This window comes from Diceros bicornis, chromosome 20 (genome assembly GCF_020826845.1).
Source record: "Diceros bicornis minor isolate mBicDic1 chromosome 20, mDicBic1.mat.cur, whole genome shotgun sequence".
NCBI lineage: Eukaryota > Metazoa > Chordata > Mammalia > Perissodactyla > Rhinocerotidae > Diceros > Diceros bicornis.
In genome coordinates this window covers 28,271,943-28,298,313 of record NC_080759.1, presented here as the reverse complement: position 1 = coordinate 28,298,313, position 26,371 = coordinate 28,271,943, and the positions used below count along the sequence as shown (strand labels likewise).

The 26,371-nt window shown below is 37.0% G+C and overlaps 1 protein-coding gene across 3 annotated transcripts in view; it reads right to left on the bottom strand.

Annotated features, from left to right (window-relative positions):
- The window catches only part of OXCT1 (3-oxoacid CoA-transferase 1), a 130,294-nt gene that overhangs the window by 47,720 nt on the left and 56,203 nt on the right, over window positions 1-26,371 (bottom strand). For all 3 annotated transcript variants that reach the window (XM_058564163.1, XM_058564162.1, XM_058564164.1), the window contains 6 exons: window positions 19,137-19,244; window positions 17,742-17,856; window positions 15,292-15,386; window positions 13,466-13,514; window positions 7,761-7,833; window positions 7,082-7,157 (listed from right to left, as the gene is read on the bottom strand). In XM_058564163.1, coding sequence (XP_058420146.1) covers window positions 7,082-7,157; window positions 7,761-7,833; window positions 13,466-13,514; window positions 15,292-15,386; window positions 17,742-17,856; window positions 19,137-19,244 — 516 coding nt within the window. The remainder of the gene's footprint in view (window positions 1-7,081; window positions 7,158-7,760; window positions 7,834-13,465; window positions 13,515-15,291; window positions 15,387-17,741; window positions 17,857-19,136; window positions 19,245-26,371) is intronic.

Genomic DNA, 26,371 nt, shown 5'->3' with positions numbered 1-26,371 from the left:
AAAAGAGAAGAGGATTAAGTGCCCCTTCAGAAGAGGAAGGCACTGCCTGCTCTTTAAGCAGTCCCAGATGGTGGCTTTTATAGAAATGCAAAATAATAGAATAGAATAATAGAATAGAAGAAAAGCTGATAAGAGTGTTGGTAATAGAGTGGAAACAGTGTGAGTGTGAATTGGGGTAACTTTTCTAGACAGTAATTCAATATTCAATATTCAATAAAAGGTATCAAAAACCTTAAAGAAATCGACCAAGATATTCTACTTCTAGGGATTTATACTAAAGAAAACCATCCAAAATATATATAAGGATGTAAGTTCAAAAATATTATTAACCATATTAAACAATTAGAAAATCAGACAAAACATAAGAAAAAGTACCTTTATGACATTAAACAACAGGCAGTACAGGACTGTGATCTCTGAGGGAAGCCAATGGGTGGGCCTGCGATTGCACCCAGCTACCGCCTAGAGAGAGTTTGCAGGCTGCAGTGCAGGGAGGGGAACCGAGGTAGAAACCAGCAGTCTTGTTGGGTTGAGAGAGACCAAAGCAACCAGAATTTGACTTGAAATCTCAAAATACTAGACAGGAGGTCACTACACAGCGAGAGAGCTCTGAAGATTTGCAAAGGGTTCACCTCAAGTCTTTGGCAGACTACTGATGTGTGCATATACAAGAGGAAATTATCCAAGGCCTAGGGAAGAACCAGTAGGAAGTACCAGGCAAAAGATGTCCAGAACTCACACAGATCTGGGAACAATTCACATTCCTACTAGCCAGAGGGGAAAGGCCTCATAATACATGGGGCATCCTGCAGAGCCCTCAGAAAGAAATCACCTCAGTAGTGGGAATAATGAGACTGAAATAAAGACTGCTCTTCAAGTAACCTTAACAAAGCATAAAAGCAAATATTGAAAGAATCAACCTAAATGACATCCATAAGACTTGCCTACAAGAAAGATCAAAGGATGTCCTTCAATCAGAAGAAAAACAACATCAGATGGCAATCGGGATCGACGTAAAGGAAAAGTGCAGGAAAGAGCAGATATGTTGGGAAAATATGCAATTGTACATATATAAATGTAGTATAATGAAAACATATAAAATACATAATTTTTTCTCACTTTTCAATCTCTTTCAAAGTAGTTGACTGTTTAGAACAAAAATAATAACAAAGTATTGGATTTATAACATATGCAGAATAAAATGTACAACCAACAGCAAATAGGATGAGGGCAAGGAATAGAAGTTTACTGCCGTATAGTCCATACATTATATGTAAAGTGATATATAACTTGAAGTAGACTTTGATAAATAAAAGATATGTATTATAAACCCTAGAGGAACCAATAAAAAAAAAATAAGAAAATAAGTTAACAGTGAAGATATAATGGAATCATAAAGAATACTTAACTGATTCAAGAGAAAATAGAGGGGAAAAAAAGAATAGATGGGGCGAATGGGGAAAAAAATCATATGCTGATACATTTAAACCCAACCATGTTGATAATTACATTAAATGTAAATGGCCTAAACCTCCAATTAAAAGTCAGAGATTATAAGACTGAATAAAAGAGCAAGACTTAACTATATACTAACTACAAAAACTGACTTAAATATAAAGAAGCTGATAGGTTGTAGATAGAAGAATGGAAAAGGATATACCATGGAGAGTGATTATATTAATATCAGACAGTAGACTTCAGAATAAGAAATATTATCAGAGATAAAGAAGGATATAACAATAAAGAGGTCAATTTATTAAGAGAACATAACCATCTTAAATGTATATTAATGTAACTAGTAACAGAGCTCTAAAATATATGAAGCAAAAGTGATAAAACTGAAAGGGGAAACAGACAAGCGCACAATTATAGTTGAAGATTTCAGTACTCCTCTCTTCATAATTAATAAAAGGACAAAGATGACTTAAACAACACTATCTACCAACTTGACCTAATTGCCAGTTATAGAACACTACCCAACAAGTGCAGAATACACATTCTTTTCAAGTGCAGATTGAAGAGTCAGTAAGATAGACTATATTCTAGACCATAAATAAATCTCAAATATAAAAGGATGGAAATCATATCAAGTAAATTCTCTGACCTCAAGATAATTAAACTAGAAATTAACACAGAGTTTTGTGGAAAATCACCAAATATTTGGAAATCGTGCTTAGAGAGAAATTTATAGCATTACATGCTTATAATAGAAATGAAACTTTTCAAATCAAAGATCAAGAAGTTTCAAAGTTTGCAGGAGTTTGGCAAACTTTTCTATAAAGGGCTAAATGGTAAATATTTTAGGCTTTGTAGGCCATAGATTCTCTGTTGCAAATACTCGACTCTGCTGTTGCAGCACAAAAGCAGCTATAGGTATATGTAAATGAATGAATGTCGCTGTGTTCCAATAAAACTTTATTTACAAAAACAGGCAGTGTGCCAGATTTGGCACATGGGCCATATTTGCACATGGGCCCTGCTAGAACATCAGCTCCATAAATGTGGAGAATTTCATCTGTTTTGTTAACTGCTGTACCTTCAAAAGGCTAGAACAGTGCATGACCCTTAATACATGCCTAATAAATACTTGTTGAATGAACTAATTAATTTAATCCCCAGAACAAGTATATGAGTTAAATATTATTATTTTACAAATGAGTATACTAAGATGAAATGATTTGCCACACCACCAATAAGTGACAGAACCAGTGTTTAAGGACAGGTCTTTCTAATTCCAAAGTTCTGTACAATTCCCACTATGTTACACTGATATGGCAAAAGCATTACTAAATAATTGTAAGAGCGTCATACCATCACATATATATTTTCCATCTGTCCTTTTTCCTTACCAATAGTTTGTAGTTTCCTGAGCCTTGGGACCAATGAACAAGACACCAATATGTTAAAATCATATCTATATCTGTATGTTTATATCTTCATCTATACTGTGATCTCTATATTTCTATATCTATATCTATGGATTTAATATTTAGACTACAATTGATGCAACTAAAACACTGGATTGAATCTTGAACACAAACGCTCTTAGTTGTACAAATAGAAAGACTAGAGAGTTAGCTTATTTCAAACAGACATCATATCTAGAAGACCAAATCAATTTTATGTACTCATAAATGTAGCACACAGGAGTACAACATTAATTTGTATTTATTCTTTTCAAATGCACAAAGAAATGAAAAATGTGAGGGAAAAACAAACACCAAAAATATCCTATTCTCCTTGCCTTAAGAATGCCTTGCTTCAATTCTCCCCACGTAGAAGGAGCAGGCCCTTGGCTGTTGTGTCACTCATATACAGCAGCCCTGACCAGCGGGCCACTGTTGCATGCTTGCAAGAACCAGCCCCTATAGCTGATCATACACATCTGCTTCCCTTCACAAGTCAATAATCTATGGCAGCTGTCTTCCAAAAATAGGCATCAGGAAGGCCAGAGCAGTTCTGAATGTAGATTCAACGGATTGCACATCTTTCCACATTTTTGTAGCTTGCCTGGGGTTTTACCACTACCACGATAATCAGGGAACTCAAAGGAGCCAACTACTGTTTTGTCCAATTTTCTCTCTTCAGATGCTCAGGGCAGAATTTTTAAAAATCTGTGTACATGGGACCAATGCTGCATACTAAGAAGCTATTAAAGGATAAGACAAATAGCACCCACACCATTTGGCAGCCTTAAAAGTTTAATGTTTATTATAATCTGACACTGTAATGATTGATGGGGATGCCATGGTGCAGAGAAACTCAAGGCTTTACAACCAGTGAAAGATTATTAAACTCAGTAAAAAGATAAAAGTAAGTTAAAAATGATATAATAAAGCTAAACTTTTCAGCTTCTTGACTGCCAGATCTTGCAATAAAAAATATATCTAAATTTTATAAATCAACATAAATCTTTGGGACAAATAGAAATAGATTGTTCACTGAAACTGTATCAGGAGGCTAGGCTATATCTTACCCAAAACTAACAAGAGCAAGAAATGCGTCCTCCAAGAGTTTAATTTTTGGTACTTGAATACAAACTTAGAATAAGTAGGTTGTTCTAGTTAATGTAAAATATAGTCTTGCTTATGCCAATGCATTTTAAGGCAAATATTCCCTCTTTAATATTAAGCAATAGAGCATTGAAGAAGATGAAAATAATACACATTATTTATGGAATGCTTTTAGCATTCATTTTTCACTTTCTTCTCACTTAATCCTGACAAAAACATGTCCTCTAGATTGAATCATTTGTAAGAGGTAGAGCTGAAATTCAAATCAGATCTCTTCCAAACTAAAGCTCATGTCTGGACTCTTAAGCTATCCTATGTCCAAAGGAATCAAAATATACACTGCACTGTGCATCACATATGAGAAGCCAAGAAGCGATTATCAGTTACCAAAAGAACAAAAGAAATGCTCATCAGACCCCAACTTCCATTACTAAAAGAGTGGAACTAGACACAAGAACACTTTTCACGCTTAATTTTTCTCAACATTCCTTCAGAACTCCAAAGTTCCCCACCGCCACCCTGCTAGGTCCAGTCCTTTGGAAACTCATGGGCTCTAAATTGTATTAAGAAAATTACAAAGTAATAAACACTGATGTTTTAATCATTCACAGAAATCTCAACAGGATATGCAAAAATTTGATACATGTTGGAAAATCTTTCCTGCAAATGACAACTACATAATGCATACTCTCACTATGAGAGCTTCCAGTCTTCGTAGCACTGTGTACCAAACCACAATATAAACAAATTGTATACTGACTTTTTAAAGACGTCCAAGTTCCCTGAAGGCAAAAACGTGTTCCACACACTTCTGCTCTATACCCAGGACCACTGTGCAAATTGATTTCAAAACTCATTAACAGTCCAATGAAATAGACATAGTTAAAACTCTATTGCTTTTGTTCACAGTAACCAATGCTATTCCCTTCTCTGCCAGGTATCCCCAACTTCTCCCTCTAAACCTATCAAATAATAACAACCCATTTATTTAGCAGGTACTATATGTCAAGCTCTGTGCCACATACTTTGTATGCATTACATCATTTATTCCTTTATATAGTGCTATAAAGTAAGTGGTATTCTATCCTTCCCATTTTAAAGGTAAGGAAAAGCAGGCAACTCTCAAGTTATACTGCTAGCAAATGACGAAAATAGGATTTCAACCCAGATATGTCTCCCCACAGGGCCCTTGCTCTTAACTGCAAAGCTATGAGAGCCAGATGGGACCCCTGAAATTATCTAGTCTCAAACCCTCAGTTTATAGGTGAGGATGCTTTAACCCAAGAAGCTTAAGTGACATGTTCAAAGTCACACCTTGATTACTTGTAGAGTCAGGGCTAAAATCTAGGGCTTTTGTGTGCTCCTTCAACTACCTATATGGTCTTCTTCTAAAATTTGAAAATAAAAATACATTCTGATTTCCTACACAAATAAGAATTCCCATAAACTGTCAATGTGACTCACTGTACAATGCTCAGAAGACTCCCCCTGATTTCTTTGAAGCCTCCAAAAGCTGCTGTTATTAACTACGGCTGATCTAGAATGACAAACATTTTTAAACTAGAATAATAATATAATCAATAATTTGCTAAGGGTTCTTACTATTAATGGGTCATATTTTTCCCTTACATTTTAAATATGAATATGATTATTCTTTAATACATTGGTTCTCAAACTTGGTTACATATTGTATTCACCAGTGTTGTTTTTAAAATGCCTAGTGCCCACGCTACCTTACAGATCAAATAAACTGGAAACTCTAGGGGTGGGACACAGGCAGCAATACTTTTTAAAATTCCCTGGTAATTCCAATATGCAACCAAGTTTGAGAACTAAGGCTTTAATAATTATTGAAACTTTAAAATAATATTTCAGGAGATATTAGATCAAGAGAGTCAAGCGAACACAATTTCTAACATTTTTATCAACTATATTAATTCACCTTCCTCAAAAATTATTAAAGAAAACCCAAAAGATTTAAAAAAAAAACTTTCAAATCATAGAACACCAGCTTCAGTTACTTAAACAAATACCTTTTAGCTGATGCTACAGAGAAACACAGAAATCCTTAAACACACACATAAAAAGAGGAACCTGAGGCTGGCTCCACGGCGTAGCAGTTAAGTGCACATGCTCCACTGCTGGCGGCCCAGGGTTCAGATCCCGGGCGCGCACCAATGCACCGCTTGTCGGGCCGTGCTGTGGCAGCGTCCTATATAAAAAAAGTGGAGGAAGATGGGCACAGATGTTAGCCCAGGGCCAGTCTTCCTCAGCAAAAAAAAAAAAAAAAAAAAAAGAGGAGGATTGGCAGGGATGTTAGCTCAGGGCTGATCTTCCTCATAAAAAAAAAAAGAGGAACATGAGTCACCAGCTAAGAGGAGCTCATAATCATGAACATGCATTCATTGTTGTTTCTATATACATGTCAGAGAGCAACAACCTGGAATACTATGAACCACACTTATAAATTAACTGATTACAGTCTTTTCTCCAAAGCTAATTCTAAGAGGTCCTTTCCTTGATTTGGGTGATTAGTAAATAAAAACTGCATTTCACAAGCATATTTAAACACCACAGGTTTTGTATTCCATAATGGATGACAATGTGACTGATTACTTATGGGGTCACGTGACTGATCAAGAGAGGATTTTAATCACTGTGAATAAGAAAATAATAGAATTAACATAAAATTAATGAACTCATTCATTGTTGTTTCTAGTTATAAAAACTTAGTTATGCTAAATATTTATATTTCTTTTATCAGAGTATAATTAAACTATCTTTTTTTAATCTTCCTTAATTCTCTGTTTCTTTCTGGAAAATTCTGCTTTGGTCCTGATCTTGCCTATTTTCAGTCCCAACTACATACTAAACTCACAAGGCTGAATATTTCTCAGTGCTTGTTTAATTAAAATTTGATTCAAATAAGAACTATACATTAAAATATTTCTTTATTTTTTTAACAATTATATTGTGCTATCATAGCAATTTGACAAGATTTTTATTAATATTTCAAAAACAATTATTCTGACCCAAGCATAATTCAAATGAAAAAAATGTCTACTTACAGGTATCATCCAGTTAGCCAGGTCACCATATTTTGAAACCTGCATTGCTCCTAGCATTGTTAGATCAACATGTCCCCTGACAAAGAAAAAGAGGAAATAGAAAGCAAATTTCACGAGCTTTGTCTTGTTTGCTTGAAATTGCCAAAAATTAAAATAAATAATTCTATACCCCCAAAATACATTTACTTTCCCCACCCAACATCTAATTTCCAAATAGATCAGCTCAAGCTGATGTAGAGAAATAACCATTAAGAGTTCTTTAAAAAAAATTATAGCCTATATTGTCTCCAAAAACAAATTAAAAACAGGTGTACACAGTGACTTTGTTTCCTTCGGTGAGGGAGAATGGGGCTGCATGTGAAGACAAACCATAGCTAGAAAATGAACACATCGTTGGTAGAAAATGTTAGGATCCTCAGAAAGAACCTTAAAAATGTTTACTTCAGTATGTTGGCACACAGATATATATTCCATTTGGGGGGTTCTTTTAATAATAGCAACTGGATGTTCCAATTCCCAACATTCAATGTGAATAATTTCACATCTTGGTGCAGCCAAACCAACGTATGATGGTTTTCTGGCTGGGAGATGTGGCTGTGTCTCAGAGCCTCACTGACACTCGGGATGACTCAGCTCATTCCACACTGTGTGAAACATAAGGGGCTCCATTATTACATACCCTCTGATCATCGCAAATGACTCATCACTGGAGAAATAAGAAGCTCCTGGAAGAACAGTAACTGTTTCCTTGCCTAAACACATACACACAAGAAAGAAAAAAAAAAAGAAAGAAAGAAAAGGCTATTAGATTTCTAAGAGTGGAAATCACATGGAGAGAGGGGTCTATACCTTCTCTGTTCCCTAAAGAACTATGGTTCCCTTTACCAAAACGCAGTGGCGACAGGAATGTGGGGGACACAATGGGAACTGTCTGCCCTATGAAGAGGAGCGAACAATGTCACTAACGTTGTTCAGATTTGCCCTTGCATGGTGATAATAAAAGCCGGCCAAGTTTTAATTTCATTATTGTCTTGAAATTCTCTGCAGACAATGCACCCCACTGTTGGCTACACCCATCCCCACCTCCCACCAGCCCCACTCCCTTCCCAAGCCCCTGCTAAATGCTAATAGGAGTGAAGGAGGAAAGGGGTTCCTGGGATGCACCTGCCAGAATCCAATGCTACTGTAGTCACTAGAGCAAAGACATTGTGGAATAAACATGAAGAAATGCAACTTTGCAAGGAATGACACAGATGCTCCTCAGATATTTCTTAAAAATCAACGAATAATCTAGAAAGAGAGATCCCACTGAATTCCTTAACATCATTAGTCCTGAATCTCTTCTTTCAATCTCTCTCTCTCTCTTTCTCTCTCTGCCTCATCCTTCCTCTCTTGCTCTTGTAAATTTCTATTAAAACCAAAGGACTTTGATGAAATCAGGGAATAACATCCTATCCTGGCCAATGTATATCTGAGCTGCTTTCTTCTTGTGATCTATTCCCTGTCTGTTCAGGAGCTTCAAGTGCCCAGGAGAAGCTTCTGGTCTCCACCAGAAAAGTGCTCACATGCCACTTTGCCAAAGATAAGTCAACTGTCTGCGAACATCCCATGCATTACCTCAGTGTAATAGGGCAGACAAAAAGAAGGGGAAGAAAAGTTGTGATTCCAAGACTGGAACAGACAAATGCTCCCGGACACAACAGGACCAGAGTGGTCTGATCATGCCTAGCTGTGCAACACAGCTGTACTCTCAGCTTCTCAAGTCTTGTCTGAAAGCTAACTTCTTCATCAATATTCCCTTTCATTTGAGCTCAAGTACAGAGACAGAGTAAAACTATTTATATATCCCAAAGGAGTTTGATTCTAAACAAAGGAAACATTTTCACATCTTTCAAAGCACCATAAAGCTGAAAAGCTTTGGAAAACATTTTCTGGTATTTTGGTGTGTTGGTAGGAGCTTTTAGACAGCACGTAAAATTTGCAGGATTAAATGAAATAATGCACGTAAAGTCCTTACTCTAGTGCCTGGCACAGAGAAAGGACTCCATAAACATTAGCTTTTACTATTGTCATTGTTATTATTCCTCACTCCAAACCTACTTAGAAAAGAGACAATGCCATCGCTCATCTAGGGATGATGCTACAGGACCAAGCAATTGGCTTACACAGTGGAGTGATACAGCCAGCCTGTGAACGCTAGATTTTAGGATAGGCACAATACAACTAAATCTTATCCTAACACAACTTCCATGTCCAGCAAATTTAGTTCCCTGTCAATTCTGTGAGGGGGGAGGCAAGGAGGAAGAATCTGTAGGACAAAAAAGCAGAGAAACATAAAAATCTCCGTTCTTTGTTCTCGATGTGCTGAATCACAATGACTTCCAAATGGCAATCTCCACCAGCTGGATAGTACGTGGAAGGCATTATTTGCCACTTTAAAGAAAACTTTGATGGGGGCCAGCCTGGTGGCATAGTGGTTAAGTTCGTGTGCTCCGCTCTGGCGGCCCAGGGTTCGCAGGTTCGGATCCCGGGCATGGACTTACGCACCACTTATCAAGCCATGCTGTGGTGGTGTCCTACATATAAAGTAGAGGAAGATGGGCACAGATGTTAGCCCAGGGCCAATCTTCCTCAGCAAAAAGAAGAGGATTGGCAATGGATGTTAGCTCAGGGCTAATCTTCCCCACCAAAACAAACAAAAAAACCCCAACTCTATAGAAAAGTTTGAGATCAATGGAGAGAGCTTTGGTCTCCTCGTGTGATTTATGAAGCATAATTTTATGAAAGGGCCCAGTCAACAATTCTCATGAAAAGAAGTTACTGTCAGGACCCTGCTAACATTCTGGCATCTTACAAATTACATTCTTCAGAAACAAAGTTAATTTCAGTATTTTTTAAATATCCAATATCTAAATAAAAATAGATATTCTAAAGCTGAATCCATACTTTTCAAATTCAATGTCCAAATTTGGTCAAGAAAAAACTATAACCAATAATACAATCAATATCTTAAAGAAAAAGGGCTTTCTTATTTGGCTATTCCTGATTGATTTCTGTCTCCTCCAATTTTTCTCTGTGTATGTCTAGATCCTTTCATGATAGTCCGGCTATCAAGTTATTCAATTTCATAGTTACTGAGTCCTTTAGTTCATGATTAACATGTCATTCACTCAATATCAAGTAAACATCTACCGCATGCCTTGAACAGTGCTACAAAGAAAACACTAAACCATTGGTTCTCAAACTATAACACTCATCAGAATCACATGGGGGGCTTATAAAAACACAGACTGCTGAGCTCAACTCCCAGAGTTTGTAATTCAGTAGGCAAGTGGTAGGGCCTGAGAATTTCCATTTCTAACAAGTCCCCAGTGATGGTGATGCTGATGCTATGGGCCTGGGGACCACGCTTCAGCCGCAGAAGGATTTGGAGGGGACAAATGAACTGGGACTTGAAGAATAGGTATAATGCATTTCAATAGGAAATTATCGATAAGGAGATGGGGATGACAAAGGAAGGTGACAGAAAAAAATCTGGTGAAGGTACAGGAAGAGCAAACGCATGGAGGAAAGAAAGCACAAGTCATGATCAGAATAGACCTAGCAGCCAGTATGAGTGAACACAGGTGTCCTTGGAGGGTGTAGTGAAAGATCAAGTTGGAAAGGTCAGTGAAACCATGAGATAGATCTTGAATGCTGCACTCTTTGTACCTTAGTCTGCAGGCCTGTGTTTCTTCAACTGCAGCACACAGACTTCTAGAGCAGGCACTATTTGACATTTGGGGCTGGATAACTCTTGGGGCAGCAGGGCTGTTCTGGTTGTTGCAGGATATTTAACAGCATCTCTGGCCTCTACCCACTTGATGCCAGTAACATTCCCTGAGGTGTGACAATCAAAAATGTCTCCAGACATTGTCAAATGTCCCCAGGGGAGTAAAATCACCCCCCTTGCCCACTGAAAACCTCTGCTCTAGAGGCACATGGCAGGGGCCAGAGATATTTATAAGCCATAAGATTAACTTGGTGGGTCCTTCTTTAGCAGTTTCAATCAAAGGTAAGTCATTTAAAATATTGTTTGTATCATAAAATAAGAACATAATATTAATAAATAGAGAAGAACACAAAATGTAATTAATATGAAAGAATTGCATTGGAGTGCTGCAGGTTCAAGCCCAGATCTTACGGGACCTCTGAAATGTTCTAAGCACTGCCCTCTGCACCTTTGTAAACTCAGCTTCTCAGAAAGTATAGCTCAATGAATAGAGAAAAAGGCCAGGGGCCAGGAGCAGGAGACTGTGTGTGTCCAGTCCCCAGCAATGTGATCTTGAGCGCATCACTTAACTTTTCTGAGCCTCAGTTTCCCAATCTGTATAATGAGGTTTCACTTGAGACTGAAATGGTATAATACATGTGAAAAAGCATGCTGTACACTATATAGCGCTATATAAGTGGTAATTCAGCGTTACATAATCATACAAGATTATTTGGAAAAAGGGATCCTTAGAAACAGTTCTGTTACTATTTTAAAATTTTAATACACTGATTACACCCAGAAATATAACTCTTTGTATTCATTTCAAGGGATTTCTATAAGAATCCTTTCAAATGAGCAAAAACAATGGGCTGATCTTCCAGGTAACTGCCAAATTTGGGGAGTTGAGGAAACCACCAGTTTATATTCTGGGTTCTCTAGCTCAAAGTATTTCCTCTCTAATTTCACAGCTCTAAAGTCAAAAGCATCATAAAACCCAAAGAGGACTTTGATGAAAGTAGCTGAATATTATTAAACTGCTTTGCAGCTTGGTTTCCCAAAAGCAATGAATTCTTGTTTTACAAAGTAGTTTAAGATTATACATGGTATTTCAGAAGTTGAAATATAAATCTGGTGGCTTCATTAGGATTGAGCTACTTTTAAGCTCAATGGAATCAGAAATGCCTACTGTCCAACAATGTTATTGAAAAGAGTAACAACTTTTCCAAGGAATGTGAGTTTTACGAACTCAAGCCTGAAACGTGGAAAATGGAGTTATTCATTTTGCAAATAACTCACTAACATCATAAATTAATTAAACCAAGCAGCAAATATTTTCACAGATCAATGAGCTATTGCTAAAGGGTACAGTACAATTAAATTACAGCCTTGGTTAAATGTCATTGCTTTACCACAGTGGGCCTTACAGAGTTGAGTCATGTTAACTAATTCAACTATTCAACCAGAAGCTGTTTTACTTCCCAAAATGCCAAGTATCAAACATCATTTCTACTTGGCAGCTGGCCTTTATATTCAGCTAATATTGCTTCTCTTCTGAGATCTACACATACTATTTCTGAACATGAAGTAAGAATAATATTTTTGCGGGGGTGGAGTGAATAGGAGTAAAAGAAGGGTAAGGAAAATCACGCTAGAACATAAAAATTAGCTTCTTATAGGCAGCCCCATTCTAAGCATAATCTTCAGCCCCAACATGGTGGCAGTGTTGATTCAAGCATGGGCAGTGACAAAGACCTGTTTTTCCTCCTTAGGCTGCTACTACATGTGACTCTATGTCCCAAATAAAAGGCTAATAATAAAGGACAAAGCTTCTGGGTGTGGGAACAAAGGAGAGGAGAAGGCTAGAGTTCCCAATTCAAAGAAACTCTGCATTTATTACTTACATTACTGGGTTGTACTTAGTGGCAGAGCACATCCTTAAGCACCCTTGAACTTTTGAAGGATGCTCTCCCATTCCAATGAGGACTAAAAAAATCTCAGTGCACCAGATCTTTTCTTTTTATGGATCCACTCCCACCCTTCTCATCCTGAGAAGGCAGACCTATTTCAACCTGGGATTAGCCAAGGGGAGGCAAAAGCAGGAGGCCCAACAGAGGAGATCACCACCCTTACCCTCACCCAGGTTTCTGCAAGATAGCTATGTTCCAAAGGCCACAGTTCCTGTTAGGTGGCCCTCTCCCACAGCTGCTCCTTAAGGCCTAGGGCTGATAATAACTCCCTGTGGTCCTTCACCATCCTTTCCTGGTTTCCCTTAATCCTGTCCACACCCTTGTAAACTGTCCCTTCCTGTAATTCTCCTCATTACTCCATTTGAGAGGGCTCTCTATGTATGGCCTGGACACTGAGTGATTGACTCACCAAAGCTCTTGCCATTGTATGCACCCCCATCTGCAATTTCTCCTTTACCTTACCCTGCCCTAAGTAAGAGGAGACCTCTAACAAGCAAGCCAGGCAAGTGGGGACTAGGAAGGATTCTCTCTCCTCCTCAGTGAAAAATACAGTGGAGCACTCTCCAAAAAAAGGCAAAGAATCAACTTATTATTATTATTTGACATAGAACTAAATTAATAGCAAAGGAAAACACTGGAAAAACATGTAATAGGTGAGTTTACCTGCATTGATTAGATCTGCGTCAATTTCATTTTGTAATGGATATGGACCCTGTCAAACAAAGCATGTGTTCAATTAGTAAAAGAAGTTTCTCACTGAATCACACACTGAAACTGTAATATAAATAACTTCTCTAAAAACCTTAAGAAATAATCATCAAAAGACTTGAGGTGAACCTTTTAAAAATAACCCTGATGTTTTCATGGCTCTGTTTCTCATACTGATTAGTCTTTTCTACACTAACAACTATGATTGGGTAAATGAAAAATATTTTCTAACAATTACCAAAGTTTGAAAGAAACATTAAGCTATTAGAAATAGAGGTCAGTAAAACAGAAAGTCATTATTTAGTACCTACTATGTGGCCAATGTTATACATAAACCTTCCTGGTAGAATCAGTGAATACAAACCAAGTGGCTGCATTATTTGGCTAGAAGGATCTGAAGACACAAAGTTCTAGCTTTTTCGCATGCAGCCCCTAACGACTCCAGCCTGGAGCTCTAACCTTCCCTCTCACCACTTCTAAGTTCTGATGCCCTTATTCCCCTTTGCCTGGTTATTCTCACTAAGGTTTTGTCTTTCAATCTTGTATGTATTTTTATAAGGCATCTCTAATTACTCGAATGGAGTAAGTAGTTTCATAACATATATTAAACAAAAAGGGATGAAATGGAAAAAAGAAAAGAAAAAAGCATAAGATGGAGCCAAGAACAAGGAAATATTGGCTATAAAATGTTAACATACTTTCTAAAGAGGGACCAAAAATTTATCCTTTAAATAAATTGAAGTGGCAACTAATGTTTTAGACCTATGTAAACTTTCCTTTAAACACTGACCATGGGTGATTCACATCCACTTACTTCCCTTGTCTTCAATATGAGGGAATTGGTCACTCTAGATAAGCTCTAAGATACCTTAAAAGTGTGAGGCTTTCACTTCAATATGAAACCGCTTTTATCCAGACACATGCCATTTTCGTGTTTTTGAAAATGGTCATGAATATTGCCTCAGTCAATCAGTATTGAATATATACACAGGATCATTATTTATATTTTAAATACTGGATATACATTTTCCACATTTAGAATTCTTATTGCATTAACAGTTAAGATCTATTGAGAAACAATAAAAGATTAGAGATGTTATAAATTGGCAAACTATAAATAATCTCTGCCATAGTTAACAATTAAATAAAAAATATCATCTAGGAAGCAAAAGCATTCCTGAATTTTATTATAATACCGAATAAAAAGTATGGCCAAATTCTATGAAAATATTGAACTCATTTGAAAGGTTAATCTTGAAGAAGAGAAAATTCTACCCTTTTGAACAACACGGCCTCAAAACGAGAATTAAACGAGAACATCAACTGTCAAAAAATGTCGCTGCCCTAAAATAGAAACTTTATGCTTCAGTTTCTCATTCAGAGTCTTACTGATTTTTGTTTAATATGGAATTGTTGACGACCTTCATTATCTTGTCCAACCACACAAGAGTTAAAAACAGTTCACCAAAGAGGAAATGGGGAGGTCTCTCTGGGCAGGCATAACAGGGGGAGATGGAAGCTGCCCAACTGACAAAGGAGGAGGAAGCAGTCACAGTCACACAGCCAGGAAACTACCTTCTACCACATAAAATGCAACACTATATGCTCACAATTATCACTGTTTTATGGGAAAAGTTAAATATTTTAATCTGATGATAAACAGAGAAAAATAAGGTTGGGACTTTTAAGCTAACAACTTTCAGTTATAAGAATATTTCACAGTATGGAATATCTCTTTCTCCAACAAGACTGCATAGATAAAATTTTAATTTCTATCTTACCAAACCCAAGACTCCATTTTCACTTTGCAGATGAACAGTCATATCTGGGCTGATAAAGTTACTCGCCAGAAGAGGGATTCCTATGCCCAAATTAGCTAGAAAAAAAGATGTTAAGGTCCAGCATATAAAAGGTAGAGAGATTATGCCATAAATCTTCTGTGTATATAATCTGAATAAAATTCTTCTTTGAAGGCACTTGCTCTGAATGTAATCACTGAATACATTCTCCAAATACCTGCTAGGCACTATTTTGTAACAATTTTTTAAAAGAAAATCTCTAATTAATCACAGCTTTTTCAATAACATTAATATGCTTTTCCACAAAGATATCAAAGTGGTGGCTTCAGAAGACTAGCCAAGAGGTCATTTTTGTTGTAAGACATTTTATTTTCATTAATGTACTCAGCAAATTTGGACTGATATATTATGACTTATTATGACTGATGTTTTATTAGACATGGCTTGACATTTGTTTAGAAGCAATTGTCACCATTTAAAACTCCAACTAAAAATAAAGATGATGTCATATTCTAAAAAAGGGCTACTATTTTTAAATTTTAAAAAGTTTTCTGAAAATACCAAAATGTCTGCCTAAAAGTGTATAGATTCCTTTGGGTTACTGTGATAACATTCATTGGTAACAGAATCTTCTCTAAGTTATAAAGAGGAAGGGCATTGGGGATGGGGTGGTTAAGTTTCAGCAAATACAATTGAGATTATACAAAAAGTAGCCATGTTAAGGCATCAAAGAGCTAACTGAGGGTGTTGAATCTTCTAAGATGATCAAAATAGGGTCAACCCTGATTCGTAAGCAATGGGATGGGTTCAATCTTGCCTCTCAACACAAGCAGGCTGACCAGATCAGAGATGTTCACACTGCCTGGAACTTCTGTCCATGCTGCCCACTACCATCACACACTGCAGACCTCACCAGAATTAGTGCAAAGAATGATGGCACTCTGATGAGATTCTAATAACAGTGAGATCTTTATGAATCAAGGCTGGAAAAAAATAAAGTTTGTATGTGCTGCCACACTGTAGACTACAAAGGCTGGCAATCGACGCAATGAACCAGGTCACTTCTTGTGGATACGGTGTACCTATGAAGCTATGATGATAGCTACCTGGTTCACCACTTAGCAAAGTACGATCTAGTATAGTGTTATGTCCACTTCATTTCTCACAGTGATGTACAGAACACAGTGAGATATTAATTCCATTATGAGTAAGTATTTTCAGGTAAGGGCAACCCAAGGTAAGTTTATACTTCAACTCTTTCATCATACTGTATAATTTTCTTGGTTCTTTAATACTTTTTAGTGAATCAAATACCAAGGAGAAAAAAGTCTATGTACTCTGGGTTGAAAAAGAGTAGGTGATATGGAAAGATCATTTATATGAACTGACTTGCAAATATTTTTCATAGGCAATACAATAATAGTGAATAAAGAACACCTAGAAGCCATTATTATCTAAAATTAGCATTATCATATAGTCAGTGTTTAAATATCAATGGTCAACCAACTGACTGGAGTTGAGAAGATAACCCAGTGCCTAGCTTTCACCTGATAAGTCAACTTGCTTGACTCTATATCTTGCTGATGCAGGAGCTAGAAGAGGAGGCACTATTATATTCTTTTTCTTTATATGAATTCCCAGCATAACACAAAGTATAAATTGGAAAATAAAGAAAAATGAGGTGGTGGAGGTAAAAAAAAAAAAAAAAAAAGGTAGAAAAAGAGACTTCTCCTAGTCAATATCAGTCTGAAAGATAATATTCATGGACTAGGGGAAGCTCGCACCATGGAGGCACTTGTCATGTTTCCAGTTCCACCTGGCCTAGGTCTTTAAATATAGCTTTACTGTAGTCACCATTCAACAAATACTTATTTTATCATATACCATTTGTATTTATAGACATTATTTGTATTATATAGTTCAACGTTTGATGTATTAAAAATTAGCAAAATGGTGAACAGACTCACAGGTTCATTGAATCATTACTGAATACCTTTACAAAAAATTAGACATAAAAGAATACACTCACGAGATCTCTGTCAAGGGCAACAAGGGGTTGTTAAGAAGTTGGATCTTATGCTTCAATGAGTATGCAAATGTCAGAATACAGAGAAAGTAAATAGCACTGGTTATAACTAGTACCTCTGAGATTTGAAACCCTCGTCTTGGTTAATCTCCTTTCCCAACAATCTTTAGCCAAATGCCACAGTGTACTGAAATCCATTGTATATTAGAAAATAGCTAAGCAAATATCTGGTCGCCATTTTGTTTCAAGAAAGTAAACAGATTATAATTCCAATTTCATATATCTTGACATCTTTAGGTTATATGCCTTATTTTGTAAAAATTGCTCAACTGCTTTAAGTTAGCCTGATGACTATGGAAAAAGTGAGAGCTATGTCTTTGCCTGGTCCCAGAAGGACAAAGGATACCATACATGCCGTCCTCAAATTCAAGAGCGGCCCGCTTGATGATACGTTCCCTTACGTTATCTCCAGGTTTACCAGATTTGGTTTTTACATCTCCCTCTTTCCGGAGTGATAAACGCTTTAAAGTAAACAGAAATAAATTATTCATGGTTGAGGTATACCTTGTTTATCACTGCTGAAATAAAAAATTTTACTGAAAAAAAATTTAACTGTCTCCCATTACTATTATGAGGCAAATCTGCAATATAACAGAGAGTTTAAAAAAGGAATAACATCAGTGACATTTGATGACAGAAATAATTCCTTAGAAAGTAAGTGAAAGAGGTCAGATTTGTTTGAAGAGAAAGATATACTTGTTCTGTCTCTTTGAAGCAAATAATCCCTCTATTATCGTCACACTGACTGCTACTACTGTTATTCTTAAGACTCTTGCAACCGAATTCTCCTCCGGTGCTCAGGGATTCAGCCAGAACAAAGAAGAAGGAATAGATTTGGGACTCTGTTTTCGCAGGGCTATCAGAATGTGTTTACCAGGTGTTGCTGCTGCCAATTGCCTATTTCCAGCTGCAGAGTCTAGACTGGTTTTGCTACAAGTGCATCACAGGAATCACAGAAATATCCAGAAACCAGCCAGGAAACTATTTCTATTATTAAATCTCCTTGATACAGACTCTGGTTCCTGTTTGCAAATGTCCCCTCCTTTCTCCCTAGCCCCCTGACACTAGTTTTGGATTGCAGAATGTCTTTCTGTTTAATGTCCACAGGGTAGAGGGCATCTCTGATTCCCTGATATTCTTGCTGCATGTCTATTCTGTTGCTGATCCCTAGACACTTCTGAGTCTGATATCAATTCTGGCCCAGTTGGTCATTCTTAACGCTCTCAGTAGCCTTGGAATACCTCCAACGCTCCTGGTACCCACTCCTTGCCACGATCTCATACCCACTAGCTGCCCAGAGCCTAATGCTAATGGGAAACGATGTTCTTTCTGGACTCTATAAAGTGCAAAGCAACTTTGAGATAGGCAGACATTTCTGAACAATCAAACACTAAGAGTTTAGCGGGGGTTAAGTCACCAAAGACTCAATTATCCATCTCCATCCTGCAGGACAGCCAAAACCAAGTGTCATAAATTAGGACAGCTACAGAAGCCTGGAAAACATGGTCTAGGGAATCACATACCTAGGTAATATACACTTTGTGAACAGAAGGCACTGTTGGGCTGGACAGTAACAGAGATGATCATGTCCCCTCATGCTGGACACATGAGAAGCTCCTGCTAAGACTGAAAACAAGACTTCCTGCTCAGCACGGATTCCCTATCATCTGGAACGGCCCCAGGGACACCTATCTCTGATAATCAGATCTGTAAATACTGACAAAGAAGCTAAGTCAATTACCTCAATTCTTTTCTCATATTTTTCTCCCTTTAAAAGGCGATGTACATAAATCTTTGGAATATGAATGTCTTCTGGGGCAAATGATCCAATATCCACAATTTCTTCAACCTAGGCAAAGAGAAAATTTTTAAAAAATTAAATAACGAAAGCTTAAACAACAGTTTTATTTTTAAAAAAGTGAAATATACGCTTTACCTCCAACTTCAGTTGGATACATAATGTAAAATAAACTATATATATATACACACACACATAAATATAAAAGAGAGAAAATATGTATACATATATATGTATGTATGTATATACATGTGTATGTGTAATGTGTATCACACCTTCCAGACACACAAAAGAGAAGAAATTAAAATACATGTGTCTGAGGGTATAATGCAAAGTGAAATAAGTCAGAGGGAGAAGGTCAAATACCGTATGATTTCCTTCATTAAGTAGTAGATAATAACAACAATAAACAAACACACAGGGACAGAGATTGGATTGGTGGTTACCAGAGGGGAAGGGGGGAGGGAGGAGGGTGAAAGGGATAATTCGGTACATGTGTGTGGTGATGGGTTGTAATTAGTATTTTGGTGGTGAACATGATGTAATCTATGCAGAAATAGAAGTACAATGATGTACACCCAAATTTTTACAATGTTATAAACCAATGTTACTGCAATAAACAAAAAATTAAAAAAAAAAAAATACAAGTGTCTGAACATAAAATATAGAACATAAAGCTCCAGAACTTAGTCTTTGACTAAAAAAGCCTCAGTAACAAATTTGTCAAATGGTTTATCAGTACAGCTGCTTGAACTTTCACAAATTGTAGCTCAACTCTGCAAAACTTGAAAGCACATCTCTTAAACCCAGATTTTCAAAATTAATGGGAAATTTATCATATCAAAGACAAAAATCTGTAACAACATCTGCTTGGTCAATTGAAGAGCTTTTTAAATATAGATACAAATGCTATTTGTAACAGTTTTTAATTATTCCTATTATTAGCTTCCTAGGATCATGACAGAAATCTGCAGTCACTGAAATAATTTTAAAGACAGATCATTAATTTCAACATGGAAATTTCAAAAAAGAATTTTAACAATAACTAGAAATACTTGATGTAATTAGAATTAAACTCACTCACAAAGCAAAAGGGCATTTTATAGCAATACAAAAATGCCCCCAAGTTAGTCTGCTATTTTAGAAATCACAAAAAAAAGGACAAAAGAAACAGTTTTTTTTACATCAACATAAAAGACAAAACTCAGAATAACAAAGATCAAGAAAAACTAAGGTTGGGCCGGCCCCGTGGCTTAGCGGTTGGGTGCGCGCGCTCTGCTGCTGGCGGCCCGGGTTCGGGTCCCGGGCACGCACCGACGCACCACATCTCCGGCCATGCTGAGGCCGCGTCCCACATGCAGCAACTAGAAGGATGTGCAACTATGACATACAACTATCTACTGGGGCTTTGGGGGAAAAATAAATAAATAAAGTTTAAAAAAAAAAAAGAAAAACTAAGGTCAACATTGTTCTGCTCAAAGAATTATCTTTCTGGTGCCAAGAAAAAATATTATCTTCAAGATTGTGAGTACTCAGCTCAATAGATGCCATACCCAAAGCAAATAACTATTTCCTTAAATGAACTGCCATGCACAAGGAGAGCTGTCTTAAACTTTTCCCCTAAACTAATAACTGAACTCTCCAGAAGTTTTGAGGTTAAGTAGCCCTCCTTAAGCTATTCTACCATGTATGACCACACCACACTCCTTCTACAATGAAAAAATACCAGGGATTACAAGAGTCCTTTTAGTTATTGTGCCGGACTCCCAAATAGCTGAAAAAGAATAGATCATAATAGATAAAAGTTATCTTCTTTGATAAACAGAAGGACCTTGACCAAAATCAAACAAAAACTCCAAGAACAAGTCGGTAGACACGTGGGCATCCGAGCTGAAACGGTGGGTAGAGATGCATACCTACATTCATCTGAGAATGAGCTGGGGGAGACAAGGGGACTCCCCATCACTGTACTCTGTATCTTCCCTCCAAACCTCTCTATGCTCTGGTATTTCCTACCCAAGGTGGTGACCAGGTAAAGAGGAGGTGGACGTACAGAGTACAGAGCAGCTAAGCACTAATGCTACCTCTTCAACTGGTTGGAGCTTTCAGCCAGTAGGGCTCATTCACGTCTTTATACTCATTCAATTCAAGCCTTCAAATTAGTTCTTGACTTTAAAATTTGTTTATATATGAATCCATTAACCTGAGGATATATATGAAGACACTATTCATAAAAAAAATGACCATAGTATTTATTAAAACAATGAGATGGAATCAACCTAAATGGTCAACAATAGGATAATGGTAAAATATATACAGTGCATCCACATGATGAATAATTATTATGCTCTCATAATATTTAATAATATCTCATAATTTAATGTTTCATAAAATGCAAGATTTTGCATAAATAAATAAATATTTACAGATATGCTCTTTGGCTCAAACTATTATTTCTATACCTACCAAAACTCAAAGGAAATACGCTGAAATGCTAATACTTATTATATCTGGGTGATAGTGCAAGCTATTTTTGTTTCTCTTTTACTTTTATAATCAAGGGGTGAAAAACCTACAAATCTATTTTTTTAAAGATGCAATAGACACCAAGTAAGTAGTTTCCAAAACTAGGAAATACAAAAGCGGGGGACATGATAAATTCCTTAATTAGTTACATATGTACCAAAGAGGACATGTTAAAAAGAAAATGGAGACTCTAAGAAAAATTGTGGTTTCTAAACTCTAAAAGCACTCACAACATTATGAAATAAATTAAGGAAACCCTTTTTGCCTACATTTTTGAAAATAATGCAAATTATTCTCCATGCCTAATGCTGTTCCAAAAGTTCAGGCCCTCATATCTCCTGCTTGAATTATTACAGCAGCTTCCTAATTGGTCTCCCTGCTTTTACCCTTCAACAGGGGCAAGAAATTTAATGGAAAGGCAAAAAAAAAGTTATACTTCTCAAGTAATCCAGAAATGTTGATGGCAACCAACCGCTATTTTCTTCTGGTTCCATCAAAGTTCCAAGAAAAAACACAAAATTAAGACAAAGTTTCTTTACCAAGGGCAATTACATCATGATTTTCACAATAAATAGAGTGAAAGAACATGTCCTGGTAAAACAACCCTGATGAAACGCAAGAATCTGGTTAAATGTAATCAGTTCCACGCTTTGTCATCCTAATATGAATGATTTTCATATTGTAGAAAATGCATGTGCAGCATTTTTCAAACAATATCAACACTCAACAGTATTGAGAATTTCTATACAAAAAGCAAAGCTTTCTCAGAGTTGGTTAGCAGAGTTAATAGCAAAGGAAGAATATTTTCTTTGAAGTACAAACCAAAAGAAGGAAACATATGTTTTCAGACAATCTGTGCAGAGTTTAAAAAAAACTGAAGACGCAGAACTATCTTAATGCTAGCTATTGAAGGCTTCTGTGCTGGTTTTCTGTGATCTTGAGAAAGAATGGTAAAAAACAACCAATGTGGGGGGAACAGTCTAGCGAGATCAGGTGATCACATAAGAGTCAAAGGAAATCTGAAAAGAAAAAGATGAATAAAATGAGCTAGTTAAGGAAAAAGTAAAAATAAAAGCTCACAAGAGCACTCACTAACGATGGCAGAAATGCACCTCCTGGAATCAGAAGTGGGTAAGATAGAGAATAAAGAACAAAGAAAAAGCCCCAGTGCGAAGCAACGGGCAAGTTTAAGTGTCCTCAGACAAGATCAAGATGGAGAAAAAGTAGCTAAGAACAAGCCAGACTTCTCCCTGGCACTCTGCACAGTTCTTATGCAGCACCATCTGGTACATCTAGAAATCCAGACACTTGAGGCTTCTCTAATTAGTACTTGTCTTCAATCATTAGCAGGAAAATAGAGGTTAGGAAATGTTAATTATTATTGATTTGAACCTTGTTTTAAAAGGTTGCTTTCTCTGCCTTGCACCCTTCCAATTTTATAATTCTAACAAGTTTTATTTTCAAGCTCGGAGAAGGATACAAATTGATCCTTGGATGAAGATGTTTTTGTTTTTAATTGGCAAACAATTATTTATACCTCAGGTAAGGGAAAAGAGGAGCTATAAGGCAATAACTTTCTTATTTTTATTTTATTTTAGTGACAATCTCAATCCGTTAGAGCCATAAAAATGGGAGCGACCCTGAAGGTGGTTGGCTGCAGCCCTCGCTGTGGAGGACAAAGGGAGGGCTGCCGAGGGAGGTAGGGGGGAATCACAGCACAGACTTTTTTCCTGAGTCATTTTAACTTTCAAAAAGGTTTAGGATGAACCTTCTTCTTTCCCCAGGAAATAAAAAAGCAGACAACAACAAGAAATAATGTCTAGAATCATAAAAAACATTAAGTAACCCCAAATCAGCAAAGAGCCTTGGAAGACTAGAAAAATGGAAGAGGGAGGCAATGAGCAACAGAAAAAGTTACAAGTTAGACTCAGAGTACTCTGGATATTAATTTAACCCAGAGAATGGGTAAGATAACAAGGAAGTGTGAAAAGGGAGGTCAGCATGCAGGGCGTCTTCCCCAAAATCCAAAAGATCAAGAAGGTGCCTGTCTTCTTAAGCTTCATGCTAAAGGATGCTATGACTGATACAAATATATAGGAGGAAAATGGCATGAAAGCTAAAAAGGTCTGGAACAAATGCATATGATCTTAGATGTCTGTATAGAAATGCACAAAGACTAAAAAAATGAGTGGCTATTAATGAATTTGCAACCTCAAAATGGCTGTAAATATGATTACATAGTCATTATTGAAACCTGGTAGATTGGATCTCATGCCATCGGACATTCTACAATGTCCAGTGAAAATAAGCTGACAAAAGAAGCTATGGCAAGAAAACATGCACATGCCTAGGAAGCCGCCAACCTAGCGATGAAATGTGGTAAAATATATTTAAAGTGAGTTTAAAAGGAGAAGGAATATCACAGTAATGGCCATATAATCAGAATGTTCACCAAACTAAAGATGTAGATGACATATTTTTAATAGAAATGACAAAACTGGCTCAGAAATAAGATAGCAATATCATGAGGGACGCCAATTATTTGAACATCTTCTGTTCATCATATTCTGCTGATAAATTCTATATTGCCTTCTGACAAGTTCTATCTTTTAGAATGAAACAGCAAGGGAAACCATGATTCTGGACTTCTAACCAATAAGGATAAACTGCTTGGTAAAGTAGAAATGATGGAAACCCTGAGAGAAAGTGACAATATAAAATTGGAGTTTGTAATAGACCAGGAACTGAACCCAGGACATACATAGAAATATATCCTGGTCTTTGAAGAAAAGCAGATTTCAAAAAGTTGAGAGAAAAAAACAAGCAGGATCAAGTGGTCAGAAACTCTAAATGACTTGCTTATGAGGGATACGAGGCTCCCAAAATTGCCATTCTGACAGCATGAAAATAGATCATCTCAATGAAGAGAATGGTATATAAAGAAATGAGTATAAGTATAACATGGATAGCTACGTGTCTCCTCGTATTTTAAAAGGGCTCATACAAAAGAGAGACATGCGTGACCTAGGACAAATGGAACTCACATGAAATCTTAAGAGGTATGTCAAAAGGTACAAAACTGGAATGAGATAAGTCATGTCCAAAATGCTAACAGTGATGAAAGAGAGGTTTCTGGGGTGGGTCTGTTCTTACTGGTGATGGGGAATTCGGAAATGACAATCACCACTGCTTGAGACAGATGACAGACAAAAGCACAGCAGTTCAATCCGTGTTGCTCCCTACTTCCCCATTGCAGAGAAGGGCAGAACTAATATGGCTAAGGAGGAATTGAATTCCAGGAAGAGACGCCTATATTCTCTGAACTAATTCTAGGCCATAGACCCACAAAAATTATATCCCAGGATTCTTAAAGAGTCTGAAAATATAGTCACAGAATTATAGTCAAGTGAAAAATAGAGACGTCAGTAGATGGAGAGAGGCAAATATACTCCTTTTTAAAATAGGGCTTGATTCACATGTGTACTAAAATGGATTATTAAACAGATGGTCTGTAAAGTCATAAACAGAGAAAACAATATTGTTAGACACCAATATAAGCTTTCCCCCAAACCAAGCCATGCCAAGTGAACTTCATTACTTTGCAGATCTAGCTAGCACATTGGCAGGCCAGGAAAAAAGCATGGTGTATGATATCACAAAGCCCCTGACCAAGTCCCTCATGCAACAGTTTTATAGACATAGTGGGAAAATGTGACTTGGATTCATTCATTTTAAATCAACAAATATGAATTAAGCACCTATTAGATACAGCAATGAAGAACATAGACAGAGAGCCTGCTCTGATGTACAGATAGGTAAATGACAACAACTTGAAGGACCACAAAAGTTATCTGATGGCTTGACAAAGCCTTAGAAGTCTCCAATGCTGTGGTTTTTAACTATGGAGGGAACCCATCTTCTTTAAGATTTTGAGCCAGCCCTGATGGTCAAGTGGTAAAGTTCAGTGCTCTCACAGCTTTGGTGGCCTGGATTCATTTCCCAGTCTCAGAACCACACCACCCATCTGTCAGTTGCCATGTTGTGGCAGTGGCTCACACGGAAGAACTAGAGGGACTTACAACTAGGATATACAACCATGCACTGGGGCTTTGGGGAGAAGAAAAAAAAAGAGGAAGATTGGCAACAGATCGTTAGCTTAGGGCGTATCCTTGCCTGCAAAAAAAAGAATCTGATGAAAGCTACAAAGTCTATTTCTACACAAAAATACTTGTTTACCTATAAAATCCTTCATAAGATTTCAAGGGATTGGTCCATAAACATCTCCCTATTTCCATCCTCCAGCCTCAGCTAGATCCCAGATTAAAAGAGAACCCGTACTCTAGTGGTTTGATGTCTTTGGTCCTATCCTGTTCAACGTCTTTATCAAGGCCTTAAATGAAGACAGGGAACACAGCCTGAGCTCATTAGCGTTAAGGGGCAAGGGTCTGGGTGCAACAGGCAATTCTAAACAGATGCATTCCTGTCTCTGTCAGAGAAGACAATCTCAGGCTCATGACCTCCAAGTATTTAGCAAAAGTTTGGGCAAGAAAAACAATAATCAAGGAGTCCCACCACTCTTTTAATGCTCCAAGAAAAGTATACCCCTGGAGCAAATCTATATCTTTATACCACAGTTATAGAGTCAGTTTCTC